Source organism: Schistocerca gregaria, chromosome 7 (assembly GCF_023897955.1).
Source record: "Schistocerca gregaria isolate iqSchGreg1 chromosome 7, iqSchGreg1.2, whole genome shotgun sequence".
Lineage (NCBI taxonomy): Eukaryota > Metazoa > Arthropoda > Insecta > Orthoptera > Acrididae > Schistocerca > Schistocerca gregaria.
Window position 1 is genome coordinate 395,547,167 of NC_064926.1, and position 19,747 is coordinate 395,566,913.

A 19,747-nucleotide genomic window follows, 5' to 3' on the forward strand; every position below is an offset into this window, starting at 1 on the left:
GAGTTCTTCCTAACTGAATTCCTTTTCACTTTTACTTTCCACTGCTTGATAATTTTGACTTGGACTATGTTGAATAGAAGTGGTGAAAGAACATCCTGTGTGACCCCTGTAAATATCTCAAATGACTCTGAGATTTCTTCCATAAATTTTATTTTGGATGTGGTATCTGTGAGCATTTGTTCTATCAGTTCCCCTTGTTATTCTGTCTATTCCATATTCTTCAACTGTGTCTGTCAATGGAGTCGAAGGCCTTCTTAAAGTCCACAAATGTAACTACCGTGTTTTTTGCCTGTCTGACCTTCAAGAGTGTTCCCAATCACCTTCAGGAATCCTGCCTGGTATTCACCATTCTTTGTATCAACTTGTGGTTCCAGTCTGTTCAGTAACACCTAGGGCGGAATTTTGTAAATGTCCGGTAATAATGAGATCCCTCTGTGATTTTTAGGGTCTGTCCTGTTTCCACTTTTCTCTGTACTTCATATTTCCAAGAGAATTTTATGAATTTTCTATGTAATATTTTGGTTTGTGAATTTCCACATCTCGCCGAAAATGTCATCTTGCTCTGGGACTCTGTTGTTCTTTAGTTGTTTTATAACATCCCCTACCTGTGTGATTGTAGGTGGCTTCGAGTCTGGGTTTGGTAGTGCTTTTGTGAAGTCTAATTTTTCTTTGGGCTTCTCACAGTTGAGGAGTTTATCAAAGTATTCTTTAAGAGTATTGCTATTTTCTGTAGTGTTTGTTTCTAAAGATCCATTTGTTCTTCTGAAGCATATATTTGGAGGCTGATAACCAATTATATTTTTCCTGAATATTTTGTAGAAATTTCATGTATTATTTTTCTTTAAGTCTTCCTCGATTTCATTTAGTCTATTTTTGTCGTATGTTCTTTTCACTGCTCTAATATCTTTCGAGGATTGTTTTTGGAGTTCGCGTTTCCCGGGAGTCTGACCCCAACTCTTTGCCTTCTGAATTGTCTTCGACAAGCCTGTTCAGTTCTCTGTTGTATTCTGATTAATTTCTTCAATAATTTTGTCTTTACTTATCTTTTTGTATTCTGAAACTGGTCTTATAATTTTGTTCTGTGTTGTCTTTCGATTCCTTGGAATTAGCCTAATCTTTACTTGTAGCAAGTGATTGTCAGACTCAAAGAATCCTTTGTGAGTTCTCACACTTAGAATTTTACTTGTTATGGCTATGTGGTCTTCGAAATTGTCCCCAAACATTTTTTGGTGTTTTCCATATTGTGAATTTTCGTCTTGGTTTCTGAAATTGTATCGACATAAATTTTAAGTAAAATTTTGACAGTACTTTATGAAATGCTCCCATTCATGTTTGTGCATTTGTGTGCTGTATGTGGGCCTGTGATTTGCTTGTACTACTTCTCTTTGCCTAGTTATGCATTGAAACCTCCTAGTACAATTTTGATGTCTTTCTGGTATTTTATTTGTCATTTCTTCCATGTCTTCCCAAAAGTCTTAGACTTCTTGTGGTCTCTTCCTGTTGTGATCATTTATAGGTGCATGTGCGTTGATGATTGTGTATCTTTTGTTTCCTGATTTGAAGGTTATTGTGGAGGTTCTGTTTGATACTGAACTGAAACCTATGACGATGACTGACAGATTTGTGTACTGCAAATCCTGTGGCAAACATTGTTGGTGTTCCCCGCTTGACAGAAGGTTTTCCTTTCTATGTCCTTTAGTTTTCTGAGTTGATATGGTTCTTGTCAGTAAAATGCGTATTGCGAGGATTTTGATGTGATATTTTTCTAGTACATCAGTAAGCTGTTTAAGTTAGACTTTCTTAACCATTGTATTGGTGTTCAGTGTGCCAATAAAATGTTTGCAAAGATGTTTCGAGAATCTCCAACTCTCATCTATTTAATGATGTTCCTGGTCCCCCAGAATCTGATGACCAAAACCCGTAAATTCACTGGGGCCGGGGGTAGTGGATATCTTTCCTTTTGTTCCATCATGATTTTTTCAAGTTGCATGAGGTTGTGGTGTGTGACCTCTGGTGCAGCTCACAATTGTTAAAGACTTGATTAATGCCAGAACAGACACTGGTGGGTTTAGAAATGCGTTATTATTTGGTCTGCCCTGGGTATTTTATTTCCCCAGTACCACCCGTATCAGGGAGGCTTTCCCCTATCCGCCACCTGGAGAGGCGCCTGATGAGCGATCTAACAACTCCACACTGTTACTTATATATACGTATTTGCTTTCATTTTCTTCTTTTTCAGATAGAACAGCAGCATGAAAGTCTTGTTAGAAACTTCCTGGCAGATTGAAACTGTGTGCAGGACCTAGACTCGAACTCGGGACCTTTGCCTTTCGCGGGCAAGTGCTCTGCTGACTGAGCTACCCAAGCACGACTCACGCCCTGTCCTCACAGCTTCAATTCCGCCAGTACCTCGGCTCCTACCTTCCGAACTTCACAGAAGCTCTCCTGCAAACTTTGCAGAACTAGTCAGTAGAGCACTTGCCCACAAAAGCTAAATGCCCTGAGTTTGAGTCTATGTCCGGCACACAGTTTCAATTTGCCAGGAAGTTTCATATCAGCGCACACTCCACTGCGGAGTGAAAATTTCATTCTTTAAGTCTTGTTAGAATTTTATATTTCAGTCGTCATAATATGGTTGTTGATTGCCAAGTAGCTTGAATAACAGAGATTATGTTCAACAGAGTAATCCCCTAACCTTATGTTGTTATTCCAAGATAAACATTAATATATTCCATTTTTTGTCTTAGGAATTTTTTCACCTATTGTTTTCATAACAGTAGTAGGCGTTCTTTAAAATACTTATTACTCATTTAAAATAGATTTTGCAGATTTATCAAAATCAGAGGTATTATTGGTTTTTGAAAATAAACTGTTAATATTATTAACAGCAACATAACTAATTTTAGAATGTGTGTGTGTATTAATAATCATCACAGGAGATTTTGTGTGGCTTTGGGCTAATTCTTGTGGTAGATGGCTGTCAACCTAGTAGCGAAAAAATACCTGTTTGTTCTCTCCTGAACTCTTCATCAATTGTGCAACAAAGGAAAAAAACACTTTGTATATGTAATATTTTGGTTTGTGAATTTCCAGATCTCGCCGAAAATACTGTGCTGTGAAATACCTTAATATTAAGGTATAACATATTGTATAGCAAATTTTAGTGTGTATCATGTAGGTGAGCTGTCCTGTAACACTGTACAATACACACAACTGTTTTAACAGTGTAAATTCATTAGTAGTATTGTGTTTCCTTGAATTTAATACAGTTGTCATTCATAAATTATTAAACAAAAGTTAAGGTTTGGAATATATCCCTCAAAATTCCAGCTATGGGAAATCTAGAAACACCATTGTGCTTGGAAAATTGTTAGCTACAGTACTATTGAAACAGATTTCAGCACTGTGGCATGATATAAGGAAGGGTGGTATCATGAAAGTGGGTCTTATTTGACTGATTACTTTTAAAGTGTACAATTTTGCAAGACACTAAATACTTCCTTTGAATCTGCAAAAATTGGGCTGTGAAACTGGATATGTGGTTGATTCTGAAGGCACTTTCGATTCTAGACCAAGGTTCTGAAGATATTTTAGAGTGTTGCATAGCAATAAATGGATTAAAACTTCAAATCTTGCCTGAACTAATTAATTTTTCACAGAACTAATTGCATTGTAATGTTAAAGGTTGACTGTCTTTCCCTCAACTTTGTCCTTCCTCTTTCTCCTCCTCGTTTCTTTCAGGCATTGTACCTGACATACTGCCTCATCCCAGTTGAGCTACAGCACCAGATTTTGATCTTGCTTACATGCCTGTTGACCACTCAGTGCTCTTCTATACAACGAGCTGTTGCTATTACTCTCTTATTATTTATTTCCTTTAAAAAAAAATAATGTGCTCATTCTCAACAATCGTTCATTGATTGTTTTGTACCAGACCAATACCTATTTGTTATTGTAGATACTACTGTTGTTGTATTTCTGTTTGTATTCAGATTTTGTGGAACGTCCAGAGCTGATACAAGCTAAAGTGCCTATTCTTAAGTTCAGAGACACTCAGTGTGACTTTGAAGTGGATCTTAACTGTAACAATGCTGTGGGAATCCGCAACACACATCTACTTTACTGCTATTCTCAGAGTGAGTAAACATGTCAGAATAGTGTCATTTATTGATAATTTTTGTGTAAAGCGGTTATTGTGTTGCCTTTCAGTTTGTTTCAAATCTTTCCTTTGTTCTGAGAATAAATGCTGAATTTGAAACATGGAATACAAGCAACAACTATATGTTGGGGTGGGGAGGTCATAAACAGGATGTTGCAGAGTAGGCTGTGTTGAGGAATGACTATTAAGGAAAAAAAATCAGTATGTTGCACTGTTTGAGTGTTATTTAGTGTTGAAGTTAGTCAGATCATGGCATGCACAAATTCAGGTGGCCCGCCAGAGATAGTTTCACAAAACTTGTTCTTCATTCTGTTTCCTAAACCTCAGCAGTACAGTGATAAAAAATTGGACATAGAATGGTAGTAAGGATCAAAATAGAACCATGCAGAGCAGTGTCGTGCGCTATAATCCATGCTATGAGAACAACTGACACTAACTGTATCTGGCAGGTCACTTGAATGTGCAAGCACAATGGCCAGATTGGAAATCTTCAATGTTAATTAACTTGGCACAACATATCAAATGTTTTTTCTCAACAATTATTTCTCAGAACCAACCTACCCTGCAACACCCCGACCATTCTGTGTATTCTCTGTATGCCCATATTTTTAGAAATGATTGTGTTACTCGGCTGTTCGATAGAGGATGTCAAATTAAATACCTTTCAGCCATCAATTTACAATCTTATTTTAATTGGCAACCAGTTTGTGTTTTATTACGCCATCTTCTGGTCTCTGACTGATATATAAGAAAAATCTACCTCAGTTCTGATAAAAATAGGGGCGTGCAATACTGGTATTAGTGGGGCCTGAATATGGCATAATAAAACACTGGAACTGGTTGCCAGAGTTAAAATTGATGTCTGAAAGGCATTTAATTTGACATACTCCATATATTGGTTAGCAACAGTTAATATATGGCTTAAATTATCTGAATGGCATAAAATGTCTTTATTTTGACACACATTGTTGTAAAGATTGTCTTATGTTGCTTATTTAGAATTTTTAGACTCTAAAATTTGTAATTGTACCATTCTTAATTGCTCCACTTAGAAAATGGTGATGAAGGTATTTCTTGAAAAATCAAGTATTGAAGGTACAATAAAAATGGTCTCTTCAATATAAAATGAAGAGAACTCTTCCATGTGTGTTGGCAGTTATTTATGCATGATGCTGCCCCCCCCCCCCCCCCTCCACACACACACACACACACACACACACACACACACACACACACACACACACACACACACACGTGTGTGTGTGTGTGTGAGAGAGAGAGAGAGAGAGAGAGAGAGTTAGTTGAATTTATGAATGAGAATTTATTTTACCTAGGTGTTGTATTTAATTGTGTAAGCTGTTTATGTGTGCATGAACAGTTTCTCCTGTCCAAACTATTTATTCATTTCTATTCACCCAATATATAGAAATGTTGAAAAAGTAGTAAACAGAAAGCTAGAGACAGCTCATATTTGCCATGTAAAAGTCAGAATCACGGGTAGTTGTGTACACACTATCTGCATTTAATCATATACAGTAAAACCTCTATAAAACGTTTTTTAAAGGACCATGAATTCTGAACACTGCATGGGGGAAAACAGTATAAAGGGGAAGACTTCCAATTGATAATTGTAAAACTCGAGTCAAATTGTATTGAGGATATACTACGGAAACACACAGTAAATGGTAAAAAAATTAAAAAAGAATTAGCTGCAAACAATTATTTTAATAATTGATTTGTAAAATACAACTTCAGTCAAATTTTTGCACAAATCTATGAACTGACACAACTTGAATATCACATACGTAGAATTTTTTAAAGAAGTCAGGCAAAGATGTTTGCTTCCTACTACTTTTGGATTGCATCAAAACCATTTCTTGCTCCATATGAGCTGCTGGAAGAAGAGCAAGTGGTCGAAAGCTAGTATGAATGCTGTTTGTTTTAAGTGTCTATGCTACACCTATTGATTCATTATACTGTAGCTGAGTAGTTGCCTTTCCCTTGTGTATTGCTCCATACTGAAATTTCCATTATTGTTATAAATATAGATAAAACACCCTTGAGCAAACCAATGTCATTACACAAAATAAACAGTTGAGCCAAAATTCAGAAGAGTAACAACACAATTCTGCGATAGCTAGGTAAGAGAACAACAATTACTTGAAGCCTTGAGCTCTCACTTACCAGACATTTTTAATTCAAATGGACAACTTTACAAAAAGATCACTCATTCCCCTTCCATTTTCAAGCATTATTCCATCTAGTGCAAAAGCGAATATTTGCGCTAGCAATATCCTGCATGCATCTTGTAATCAGTTGTCACGAACCTGTCTGCAGTTCCAAATTGTACAATTGGGCACACCTTAGATATACTGTGTAATAGGGGTACAGATGTTCGCCACTTGCTCATGTGTAAAACAAAAAATAGCACCAACAAGAGAAATAACTATCACAATAAGGAAAATAATTGGTTAGGGTTCCAAACATATGAGCTTTACATGGAGGAAATCATTGTGTAGAGGAAATCTACTAAATGGGAAACTTCCACATTATGCATGTGTGCTTTTGGTTGGGATCTGGAAAGATGGACAGGATTATAGAGGAAAACATTATATGAAGGAACATTATAAAGAGGCTTCACTACATCCAGTTGCTATCTGTGATGCAAACCAGAGTCAAAACTTTTGTGCAGTCTTGAAACCTTCTCTGTTTCTTGTAACAAAAGCTGCAATAATGTAATCTAAGCTGAAATGTAACTGCAAATAGTGAATACTTTTAGCATTGCTGGGGTACAAGAGTGACTAAGAGAACAGCTCCATGGCAATTAGATTCTAGTCCAAGTGGGATCAAGGTGGTCAAGTCTGAGCAAATGCTCTGAGCAATTTGTGTGCCTATATACAACCAGACGCTGAAGCCATGTTCATTGTTAGCCTGAGAATAACATAGAGTAATAAGCAAACACAAATTCAAAAACACAGCAGGCTGCATGTATTGATATTAGATGATACATGACTTCATAAACAGCAAATTGACTGTGGCGTGCTGGGTGACCCATTTTATTGTGCAAAATTGGAAGCACAAAATTGTAAGTCTATGTGGCAAGTGTGATGCCACAGGGTTGGGCACAGGAGGCACAGAAGTGTAAAATATATCTGTCCTTGCACCAGCTCTGGATTGCTGTGGCCACGAATAAGGTTAGGCTGACAGGAGGTGAGGAGGCCTGTGAGGGGCTTCTCTGGTGTCATCAGTAGCTTCTTCTTCCTTATTTAGATTTCAAAGGTCCATTGTGGAGATTATCGGAATACATTGCTTGCCAGCCTGATAGCTGTGCACGTAAAAGTGCTGCTTCTGGGCTTGGAGATGTTGTAGTCCTGAATTGAATCCATTTAGCATTTTAATAATGGAGTTCTGCGTGCTGGTCAGGCGTCATGATATCAGGCTGCTACCCAAGTCCCACCACAGTTTCACAATTCACAAAAATTTAGAAAACTTTTGCCCACTTTCACATGAATAACACTGCATGCATACAGTTGGGGGTACACACTCATTCTGTCCCGTAAGGAGTGAGGGTGGGAGAGGGTGAAGGTTTCATTGGTAACCATGCTGATCCTGCACCGATCCAGGACAAAGGCATAAGAAAAAATATAATTGGAGTCTGTTGTGTGAGGTGTTCATCTGTTGACAAAATTTTGACTTGAGGCACATATCGTGGTGCGCGTAATGCTAGTTGTACAGGCCATATGGAGAAAATTATAGACAATATTCATGTCATACTGCTCCTTCGAACAGGACTGCAAAGTTTATATGCTCCAACTGTTAGGACTCCTCAGGTTTGTGAAGAGGGAATAAATGCCTACTAGTGTGTGCACGTCTTGCAAGTTGTGATGAAGCAAGCTGGGATATTTTTACTTCCCCTCTTGTTTTGCCATCTGCCTCTTTAAATTAGGTTTTTCACTTTTAACTAATTAGCATTAACATACGTGAATGTAAACTGCATTTTCATAATAGATAAAGGTTGAAGGGGGAAAAAAAAAAAACGCCAGATCTAATTTTATGCTTAGTTTTATGTTTGTAATTGATGTTCTCATTAATGTCAGCTATTCCTAGTTAGTATCTTTCATTATAGGGCAAAATCGGTGATTGTTTTGTAACTTAACCTTCATGTGCTCACCCTAGAAATAGCAACGCGAGCGCTCACTCGCGCAGGCTGTCGGCAGGCCATCCGAGAGTTTTCATCAATCTCTTGTAATCAAAATTATTTATTTAACAATAAAATATACAATGGAATACAAAAGGGAAGCCAAATACCCAAATGAAATATAAGAACATTTTTTTAATTGTAATGTTTTGGGACTATATAATGTAATACTTGACTAGAGTTATTCAGTGTCTTAACTTGTCACAAATTTTTCTGTCAGATGAAAAATGCTGATCAGTCCGTATCCATTTCATTTTCGTTTTTTATGCTGACAACAATTATTGCGCTTAACTGTCATGGTTGAACGTCACAGACAGGCAGTTTCTTCCACATTCACTGCATTCTCGCTTTTTTTTGTATTCTTTTTTGAGCCACACAAATAACACATTCATCTCCTTGTAGGGGTTGATACAGCTGGATAAACTAATATATTTTCCAAAAATACTAACAAATCTTTTGGTAAATGCTTCAATTTAGCTTTTTCCTTCAGGTTTTCGCTCATCAGTTCCAAAGATAACACAAGTAAGAATTGTCTTCTTGTTTTTTCTTTCATATTATCTGTGTTGAATTGAAAAATGCGTAACGAATTTATTCCTGTGAAGTCAAGTAAGCGGAAAAATATACGTGCAGGCCACCTTTGGGTTCTTCTTGTTGTTGAAATTCTGGAGCACATGAGGTCTAGACAGTATCAACTCCACCTTTGGTTGAATTATAGTCTGTGATTTGTACAGGTTTTTTGGTATCTTCATCAATGATAGAAATCAAAGTTTTGTCATCTTGACAACCAAACATGTAGTCTCCTGCCACTGCATATCCATTTACTGTCACAAATTCTGGAGGAATTTATTTTTTATCATTGTACCTAAAAAAGTGAGGCCTTTGCTAAGAAGGTATTCAGCCAATGGGTAACTTGAAACATAATTATCAGTTGTTACATTTCTATTTGTTCCTTCTATGCATTCAACCAATCTAGCGGCCAAGTTGTATGGTTTGTTGGAGAGTACATTAAGGCCTGGCACTTGTTTTCCACAGTACACTTGTAAGTTATATTATAAAAAGTGCGTGGCTCTCACAATGCATACATTTTTAACCCGTATTTGGCTGGTGTTTAGGACATGTACTGAATGAATGGACACCGTCCTCTAAACGCAACCAACATCTCATCAACAGTGACAAATTCCCCTAACTGAATGATTTTTGGCTGTTAGCAAATGAAAGTAGACAAAATTCCTCGTATAGGAGCAAGTTCGTCCATTGTTTGACCTTCCAGTCTCGTGTTTAAGTCATTAAGTCTTATAGCTCATAGCAAAAATCTAACTCTTATTTAGGCTGAAATTGGCTCACAAAATTGTCAGACCTGTTCCATTGCTATTGAAATATTCAGAGAAATTTGCACGGTTTCCTCTTTCGACCGCAATCAAAAGCAGAGAACCAAACAATGCTAGCATTTCAGCCGTTGTTGTTGGCTTATAATCCCTTTCACGTACTTCAGAGTTACTGCTTCCTTCTGCCCGTGCTTGACATGCCAATTTTTTCCTTTCAATGTAAATATTCATGTACCTTACGATCCCTTCTACCATTTCAAGAGTTGTTACACACGGAAAACTTTCCAGTTGAGTTTCACATTATCTGGCTTGTCCTCTAGGACCTGGTAGAGTTTTGATTATATTTTTTGACTTTGATTTTGTGCTGGTAGTATTGGCACTACTAGCCCAAATAGTTTCAATGTCCTTACCTATATAAAATCTGATGTCATTTGTTGGTAGCTCCTGTTGATCTATGTCATTTTCTCCCCCATTTTCCGAATCAATTTCCGACTCACTTTGATGTATCATCATCTTCAATCCCTTCTTGTTCATAATCTGGGTCATTGGAAACGTCATCTTCTAGGGATTCCTCATGGCCTTTTCCCTCTTCTTCCTCTCTCTCCAATTCAGCCAAGATTCTACGTATGTCATCAGACGTAAGGTTTCGTCGTTCCCTTTAAAAATGAAAAATAATTGTTACTTTTGGCAACAGAAATTTCTTAAAATGACAAAGTGCTAAAGTAGAAAGAAAAACAGAATTTGTGAATGGCAAAATTTATAAGAAAGTAATGCACATTCACTAGAGAATTGGAAGAGTCTATAAAATTGAGGAATTATAGGGGAATTACAAAAAGAAATTCCTACATTCCAAAGTAGACGAGTAGAACAAAGTCTCGTAAGAGCTCGCAATATGGTAACTGGCCGTTTTTGTAAGTGTCGTAAGCGCTTGCTAGGCGGTAAACTGACCATGTTTGTAAGTGTCATAAGTGCTTGCAAGGCAGTAAACTGACCGCCGAACGTGTTCAGACCTATTTGAACTTGTCCTGAGAGGCAGAGAAGTGCGACTTGGACGAACTTTGAGCAGCATCTATCAGAAAAAGGTGCAACTAGAGGGTACATGCCCCGCCCCCTCCCCCACCTGGTTACCTTTGTGGAGTAAGTATGGCGTGAAATTGCAAAAAGGCGGTCACTTTCAATAACAAAATTAAACATGTGTGTCTCGAGCAAAGCGATATAATGCTTATTTTTGATGTGGTCCCCCCAATTTATTCATGGTACTAGCAAAGACTGCATATATCTCCGCTCCCAGTTATTTGATAGTATGATTGTGGGATTGTTGAAGCTCATGTTGACATCATTATATTTCTTATACTGTGGCCAGTATTTTGACCAGTTGCTCGACATGGTGATGGGAAGTCCGTTAGCTCCGTCCATAGCCAGCTGTTTTGCAGAGAAATGTGAAGACCTCGTTTTGGAAAGGGCTCCAGATTTCTTTTATGGTTATGTTGATGACACCTTTATCATCTGGGCCCACAGATGTGAAAAAATGGAACATTTCTTAGAACACATGAGTGGCATTTATGACCAAGTTAGCTTTAATGTGGAATTAAAGATAGATGAATCAGTGCACTTCCTTGATGTCATAGTTTGCTAGAAAACCAATGGACGCCTCAGTCATGATGTGTACAAGAAACCTGCATACATGGATCAGTATCTGCACTCTCTTAGACATCACCATCTGGCATATAACAGTGGCATTCTGAACTACCTCATCCACGATGCTAGTCATCTCAGGTGATGAAAATGTGCCACTAACACTTAGCCACCTCTGGAAAGACTAACAGGAAAATAACTACAATCACCACCAGATATGACAGGCTATTTCTGGTGAGAAGTGCAGGAAAACCACCACTGAAGAAATAGAATAAGAAACTACCTCCGAAGAAGAGAACTAGAAACTTTTTGTCTTTCTGTGACGGTATCGGGGAAAGACTAGCCGGCTCCTGAAGAGAGAAGACATTTTATTGTTGTTCCGCCCCCAAGCAAAAATATGTCAGCTGATAAGGGCAACGTACGGCTTAGAACATATGGAGTGTACAAAATACCTTATCAGTGTGATGCCTACTATGTCTGTCACTCTGTGCACTCTGAAACAACGCCAGACAGACACCAATAATACTGCCATCTTTAAGACGTGCATTAAATGTCCTTGAAGTGACAAATTTCAGTGATCCAGATATAGTTGGTGTGATGACACACTTAGTTCCCCTTTGTCCCTCCTCCCACCCCCTCCCCTCACACTCCCCCCTCCCACCTGTGAGCTCTCCCCCTCCCCTCCCCATCCGAAAACTCACCCCCTCCCCCTCCACCCTGCGAGCTCTCGCTCTCCCCCTCCCTTCCCCCGCAATCTCTCCCCCCTCCCTTCCCCCGCGAGCTCTCCCCCTCCCTTCCCCCGCGAGCTCTCCCCGTCCCCCTCCCTTCCCCCGCGAGCTCTCCCCGTCCCCCTCCCTTCCCCCGCGAGCTCTCCCCGTCCCCCTCCCTTCCCCCGCGAGCTCTCCCCGTCCCCCTCCCCTCCCCCGCGAGCTCACCCCCTCCCGCTACCCTCCACCCGCGAGCTCACCCCCTCCCCCACCCCTCCCCCCGCGAGCTCACCCCCTCCCCCACCCCTACCCCCGCGATTACTCCCCTTCCCCCTTCCCTGCCCCCGCGAGCTCTCCTCTTCCCCCTCCCCCCGTGAGCTCTCACTCTCACACTCCCCTCCCCCTCCCCTCCCCTATCCTCCCACCGCGAGCTCTCCCCCTCTCCTCCCACCGCGAGCTCTCCCCCTCTCCCCCTCTCCTCCCACCGCGAGCTCTCCCCCTCTCCTCCCACCGCGAGCTCTCCCCCTCTCCCCCTCTCCTCCCACCGCGAGCTCTCCCCCTCTCCTCCCACCGCGAGCTCTCCCCCTCTCCCCCTCTCCTCCCACCGCGAGCTCTCCCCCTCTCCCCCTCTCCTCCCACCGCGAGCTCTCCCCCTCTCCTCCCACCGCGAGCTCTCCCCCTCTCCCCCTCTCCTCCCACCGCGAGCTCTCCCCCTCTCCCCCTCTCCTCCCACCGCGAGCTCTCCCCCTCTCCTCCCACCGCGAGCTCTCCCCCTCTCCTCCCACCGCGAGCTCTCCCCCTCTCCTCCCACCGCGAGCTCTCCCCCTCTCCTCCCACCGCGAGCTCTCCCCCTCTCCTCCCACCGCGAGCTCTCCCCCTCTCCTCCCACCGCGAGCTCTCCCCCTCTCCCCCTCTCCCCCTATCCTCCCACCGCGAGCTCTCCCCCTCTCCCCCTATCCTCCCACCGCGAGCTCTCCCCCTCTCCCCCTATCCTCCCACCGCGAGCTCTCCCCCTCTCCCCCTATCCTCCCACCGCGAGCTCTCCCCCTCTCCCCCTCTCCTCCCACCGCGAGCTCTCCCCCTCTCCCCCTCTCCTCCCACCGCGAGCTCTCCCCCTCTCCCCCTCTCCTCCCACCGCGAGCTCTCCCCCTCTCCCCCTCTCCTCCCACCGCGAGCTCTCCCCCTCTCCCCCTCTCCCCCTCTCCTCCCACCGCGAGCTCTCCCCCTCTCCCCCCACCGCGAGCTCTCCCCCTCTCCTCCCACCGCGAGCTCTCCCCCTCTCCCCCTCTCCTCCCACCGCGAGCTCTCCCCCTCTCCCCCTCTCCTCCCACCGCGAGCTCTCCCCCTCTCCCCCTCTCCTCCCACCGCGAGCTCTCCCCCTCTCCCCCTCTCCTCCCACCGCGAGCTCTCCCCCTCTCCCCCTCTCCTCCCACCGCGAGCTCTCCCCCTCTCCCCCTCTCCTCCCACCGCGAGTTCTCCCCCCTCCCCCTCTCCTCCCACCGCGAGCTCTCCCCCTCTCCTCCCACCGCGAGCTCTCCCCCTCTCCCCCTCTCCCCCTCTCCTCCCACCGCGAGCTCTCCCCCTCTCCTCCCACCGCGAGCTCTCCCCCTCTCCTCCCACCGCGAGCTCTCCCCCTCTCCCCCTCTCCTCCCACCGCGAGCTCTCCCCCTCTCCTCCCACCGCGAGCTCTCCCCCTCTCCTCCCACCGCGAGCTCTCCCCCTCTCCTCCCACCGCGAGCTCTCCCCCTCTCCTCCCACCGCGAGCTCTCCCCCTCTCCTCCCACCGCGAGCTCTCCCCCTCTCCTCCCACCGCGAGCTCTCCCCCTCTCCTCCCACCGCGAGCTCTCCCCCTCTCCTCCCACCGCGAGCTCTCCCCCTCTCCTCCCACCGCGAGCTCTCCCCCTCTCCTCCCACCGCGAGCTCTCCCCCTCTCCCCCTCTCCCCCTCTCCTCCCACCGCGAGCTCTCCCCCTCTCCCCCTCTCCTCCCACCGCGAGCTCTCCCCCTCTCCCCCTCTCCTCCCACCGCGAGCTCTCCCCCTCACCCTCCCCTCCCCTCCCCCTCGGGCTCACCCCCTTCCCTCCCCTCCCTCCGCGGGCTCACCCCCTTCCCTCCCCTCCCTCCGCGGGCTCACCCCCTTCCCTCCCCTCCCTCCGCGGGCTCACCCCCTTCCCTCCCCTCCCTCCTCGGGCTCACCCCCTTCCCTCCCCTCCCACCGCGAGCTCTCACGCTCCCCTCCCACCGCGAGCTCTCACGCTCCCCTCCCACCGCGAGCTCTCACGCTCCCCTCCCACCGCGAGCTCTCACGCTCCCCTCCCACCGCGAGCTCTCACGCTCCCCTCCCACCGCGAGCTCTCACGCTCCCCTCCCACCGCGAGCTCTCACGCTCCCCTCCCACCGCGAGCTCTCACGCTCCCCTCCCACCGCGAGCTCTCACGCTCCCCTCCCACCGCGAGCTCTCACGCTCCCCTCCCACCGCGAGCTCTCACGCTCCCCTCCCACCGCGAGCTCTCACCCTCCCCTCCCCTGCCCTCCCCTCCCCTCCCACCGCGAGCTCTCACCCTCCCCTCCCACCGCGAGCTCTCACCCTCCCCTCCCACCGCGAGCTCTCACCCTCCCCTCCCACCGCGAGCTCTCACCCTCCCCTCCCACCGCGAGCTCTCACCCTCCCCTCCCCTCCCCTCCAACCGCGAGTTCTCCCCCCCCTCCCCCCCCGTGCGATCTCTAATCCCGCCCCTCTCCCCCCACACACGCACCCGATATTGTCATGGAGTTGGACTTACATCGAGCATACGGCCACGTCAGCTGCAGTGAATTCCAGGTAACATACATTCCCTCCATTGTGCACTTCCATCTTTACCTTCGTGATATACATGGATTTTCGACACCTGACATCCAGCACGGTAGCCAGTCCGTTGTGATGGGGTCATGTACCCTCTTGGTTGCAGCCCCCTGACTACACAGGGATTGCACTGCTGATGCCTGAGCTGCTACCTCCCCCACGTATGCCAAGGAGTCGATGCCTATCTCCCTTGGGCATCAGGACTCCCGTCAAAGACCATCCTGCCAGGTGGCCTTTGCTGTGGCTGGGTGGTGCCCGTGGGGAGAGCCCCTGGTCGGAGTGGGTGGCATCAGGGCGGATGACCCGCAATGAAGTGTGGTACATCATCTCTCACTGGTGGGCCTCCGCCAGCAGTCTCTAAGCGATCGAGGTCTACCCTCAATGGCAAGAAATATGATCAGAGATAAATTTCCTCTGTGGCCACTCCATGGGAGGAACGTATAGCTGAAGAAGGCAGTGGAGATTGTTCACCCCAGTACCTCGTCTGTACGCGAGTTGATGGTGAATCATTTATGTCGAGCAAGCCTCAATTTTTTGCGAAGCATTTAGAGGACAAGTTCGGTGAAATGGAGGGCTTGCCCAAAATGCGCTCTGGGTCAGTTCTAATCAAAACGTCATCCTCTGCCCAGTCACGGTGGTTGCTCGCTTGCGATAAGTTGGGGGGTTGTTTCAGTTACCGTCATGCCCCATAAGAGTTTAAACATGGTCCAGGGTATTATATTCCACAGGGATCTTCTTCTACAGTCGGACGATGAACTATGTGCCAACCTAGAATGACGAGGTGTTCACTTAGTCCGGCGTGTCCATCGGGGTCCAAGGGATAACCAGGTAGCCACCGGTGCCTCATCTTGGCCTTCGAGGGTGACATCTTACCCGAAAAGGTCAAGGTGATGGTTGACTGCTGTGATGTGAAACCATATATCCCTCCTCAAATGCGGTGTTTTAAATGCTGTAAGTTTGGGCATATGTCATCCCAATGTACTTCCGGCATCACATGTCGAGATTGTGGACGTCCTTTGCATACCAATACTCCACGTGCCCCACCTCCCGTCTGTGTTAACTGCGTAGAACACTATTTCCCCTGCTCGCTGAACTGTAAGATATTCCAGAAAGAACGGAAGATAATGGAATATAAGACCCTGGACCGCCTGACCTACACTGAGGCTAGGCGGAAATATGAGCGGCTACATCCTGTGCCAATGCCGCTGCTGCAACAATGGTTCTATCATCTCCCGTGTCATCACGTACAGTTGGCTCTCTGCTACATCAGAATCCACCGACCCCCTTGATTGTGGAGGGCACTTCACTCCCTGTTGCTCCTACTCCATCTATTTCAGGAGCAACACCACCCCAACCATTGGGGACGTTAGTTCCCACTTCCCAGCCGGAGAAGTGTGAGACTTCTTCAGTTACTCTTGCCAGGAAGGGGTCCCTTGGGGCCCTCCCATCCCAGGCTTTGCCCAGTGCCAAAGCAGACACGTTCTTTGCAAGTTGCTCGAACGCATGGTGAGCCGGCAGTTGAGTTGGGTACTTGAGTCTCGGGGCCTTCTGGCTCCTTCTCAGGGAGGGTTCCGTAAAGGCTGCTCTGCCACCAACAATCTGGTGAGCCTGGAGTCAGCCATCCATGCAGCCTTTGCCCGCCATCAGCACCCGGTCGCTGTCTTTTTCGACATGCGGAAGGCGTACGATACGACAAGGCGTCATCACATCCTCTCTATGCTTCATGGTTGGGGTCTTCGGGCTCCACTGCCGATTTTCATCTGAAATTTTCTGTCACATTGTACCTTCCGCGTGCAAGCCGCGGCCTCCCATAGTTCCTCCAGAGTTCAGGTGAACGGGGTACCATAGGGATCTGTCCTAATTGTCTGCCTGTTTTTAATTGCAATTAACGGGCTTGCTGCGGCGGTGGGAACGTCTGTCTCAGCTTCTTTGTAAGCTGACGACTTCTGCCGGTACTATAGCTCCATTGGCATTGCAGCTGCTGAACGTCAGCTGCAGGGCACTATCCACAAAGCGCAGTCTTGGGCTGTAGCGCATGGCTTACAGTTTTCGGCTGCCAAGACCTGCGTTGTGCATTTCTGCCGGCAATGGACAGTTCACATTCAGGTGAGTCCTTCATTATCTGTAGCAACTCCCGGAGTGGTTTACGAGCTATCCACCAGTGTTTCCCCCTCTCTTGTCTGGTGATACCTGTCCAGGATTCCCTCCGTACTCTTGCCCATTGCGGCCGCTCTGTGGTCTTTGTGTGGACCCCAGGCCATGTTGGGATACCAGGCAGTGAACATATGGACCGCCTGGCCAAACAGGCCACATGTAAACCATTTCTGGACGTTGGCCTCCAGGAGACTGATTTGCGAGCGGTCTTATGCTGCAAAATTTTCGAACTTTGGGACACTGAATGGCGCGCCCTGCCTTCACGAAACAAACTTTGGGCCATCAGGCAGGCTACCGGCGTGTGGCGCTCCTCCTTGCAGGTCTCTCGCAAGGAATCTGTTGTCTTCTGCCAGCTGCGCACTGGGCATACATGGATGACGCACGACCACTTATTGTGACATGAGGACCCACCTTTGTCGTTGCGGATCCATTTTGACGGTGGTCCACATTTTGTTGGAGTGTCCTCTTTTAGCTGTGTTCAGACAGATGTTCGCACTGCCTGACACTCTCCTTGCCCTTTTAACAAATCACACTGCCATGGCAGGCTTAGTTTTGCATTTTATTCGGGCAGGGGTTTATCACTTAATCTGAGTGTGTGTTATGTTTTCTTGCGTCGAGTCTGGCCTTCGGCCTACGATTTTAGACTGAGCTTGTAATGTGTTCCTCGATAGTTGGCTTTTCCTTTTTTGTATCTGTGGTCGGCCAACCCCTGTCACACACTCTGTGATTTTAATTTCTTTTGTCTGGTCTCTGTCGGTCTTTCTTGTCCTGTGTCGTCTGTTGTCTTTTCCTTTGTTCGTTTTTGAGTTTTGGAAAAAGGGACCGATGAGTGTAGCAGTCTGGACCCTTTAATCCCACAAGCCAACCCATCCCGCACGCACACTCTTACTTCCCCCATCCTGCCCACACTCTCACACCCCCAATCCTGTGCACACTCTCACTACCCCGCGTGTGCGCGTGCCCACACACACACACACACACACACACACACACACACACACACACACACACACACACTCACTCTATCACTCTCCCTCCCCCTCCCCGCCCACACTCTACCTGCCCCTGCCCCCCCCCCCCCCCCTCCCCAATCTTCTGACTGGATGCTCCCAGTGTGTAACTTAAAAGAGATTTAAATGCATTTTTCATATTATAGCATTATGAACAGTTATGCAGTTGCATTGTTTGCTTGAAAAAGTCTGAGCTAATACTACAATATGGTTTCCCTTTGTTACAGTGGATTGGAGAGTTCGACCTCTTGTGTTAATTGTGAAACTTTGGGCCCATGCCCATAACATAAATGACGCAAAGAACATGACAATATCAAGTTATTCCTTAGTGTTGATGGTAATTCACTTTTTGCAATGTAAGTACTAAATTAAAATAATCTGAATACTAGTGCATGAAAAATAGAGGTTTAAATTTTATTTTGTTGATAACATCACAATTTTTTTAAAAAAAATGTTTACTGTAAAACTAAATGGTATTCTTACAGCTGCTGCAATAATTTGCTTCAGATCAGTTGTTCATCTCTGGTGTCCTATCCTCTTCCAGGCTCGGAGTGCTACAAGACGGGATATGCCACTTTGTTTTACAATATACCAGTTACCATTTGTTCCGAATCAGAATCCCTGTTCCCTGTTCTACAGCTTTGGTACCCATAATTGCATATGTTGTTGGAGTATTCAAAATTTACTGATTGCCTACCAAGTCAGTATCTTAACCAGAAACAGGTTCCATGATCCGTCTTTTTGTGTGTGGGCACCCCCTCCCCTCTAACAAACGTATTGCTGCAGTGAACTTAGCAATAAATCTATACTCTTGTTCTCAACTATTACCACTTAGATTTTATAAACCTGAAAGACAGCATTCACCAAGCTTTTGACTACCTCAAAGTTCTTGATTTAGTGGAACTCCTATCCCTAATGCTATCGTCACCACCTTAAGTAACACACATTCAGCCACCCTACATATGCAGCTGTTGTCACTTTGTCTCAAATGAAGTAACATCACATTCTTCTTCCATTTTGTGAGCTGCTAAATTCAATGTTAAACTCAGGATCACTATTGCCATCCTTTCTAGAAAGCCCTGCATGAACAATAATACAGGACATAAGATGAAAGCGCGAAATTTGTTGTCGAGTATCCAAAGCTGTACACAATGAGAAGGATATCTAATGGCAACTAGCTCAACCAAAAAATGACAGCCAGTCTACAAATGTATGACCAAATGCTCTCTGGTGCTGAGCACTTATCAGCGCTGAAACTGGTGTAAGCAAGTTTTTATTTTTTTGAAGCTCTGTTATTAAGATTCTTTAGTACATTTGGGATTTTGAGTTTCTGTCAAAAGAATAAAAATTTGATAACTTGGGATTTAATGTCAAGGGGTTAAAAAAATCTTACAGCCACTGCAGGTGACACATTCACAAAGGGAGATCACTGAGTGATATTGGATACATGGGCAAGAGTGTCAAACACTTGCTGAAAGAATTTGATTATTTAAACATGAGATAATTTCTACTCACTATTTGTGAGAAGTTGCTAATGACTGAATAGGAACAAGAACCAAAAGGTTTGTTGAGCTGTTAGTGACTTTTCAGACAACCCTTACATCATTCATCATTACTGATACCAAACACTTGCTTCATCATTAAGACCTTAGTGATAACCAGGTAAGCACAGCCTGACGTCATCACATTTGCTATTACCAAGGAAGACTGAGGCTCTT

The 19,747-nt window shown here is 45.3% G+C and overlaps 1 protein-coding gene across 1 annotated transcript in view; it reads left to right on the plus strand.

Annotated features, from left to right (window-relative positions):
• LOC126281235 (poly(A) RNA polymerase gld-2 homolog A-like) overlaps window positions 1–19,747 on the plus strand; it is a 156,062-nt gene that overhangs the window by 62,238 nt on the left and 74,077 nt on the right. The window contains exons 7-8 of the mRNA XM_049980006.1: window positions 3,993–4,136; window positions 18,257–18,385. Of these exons, the coding sequence (XP_049835963.1) occupies window positions 3,993–4,136; window positions 18,257–18,385 (273 nt within the window). The remainder of the gene's footprint in view (window positions 1–3,992; window positions 4,137–18,256; window positions 18,386–19,747) is intronic.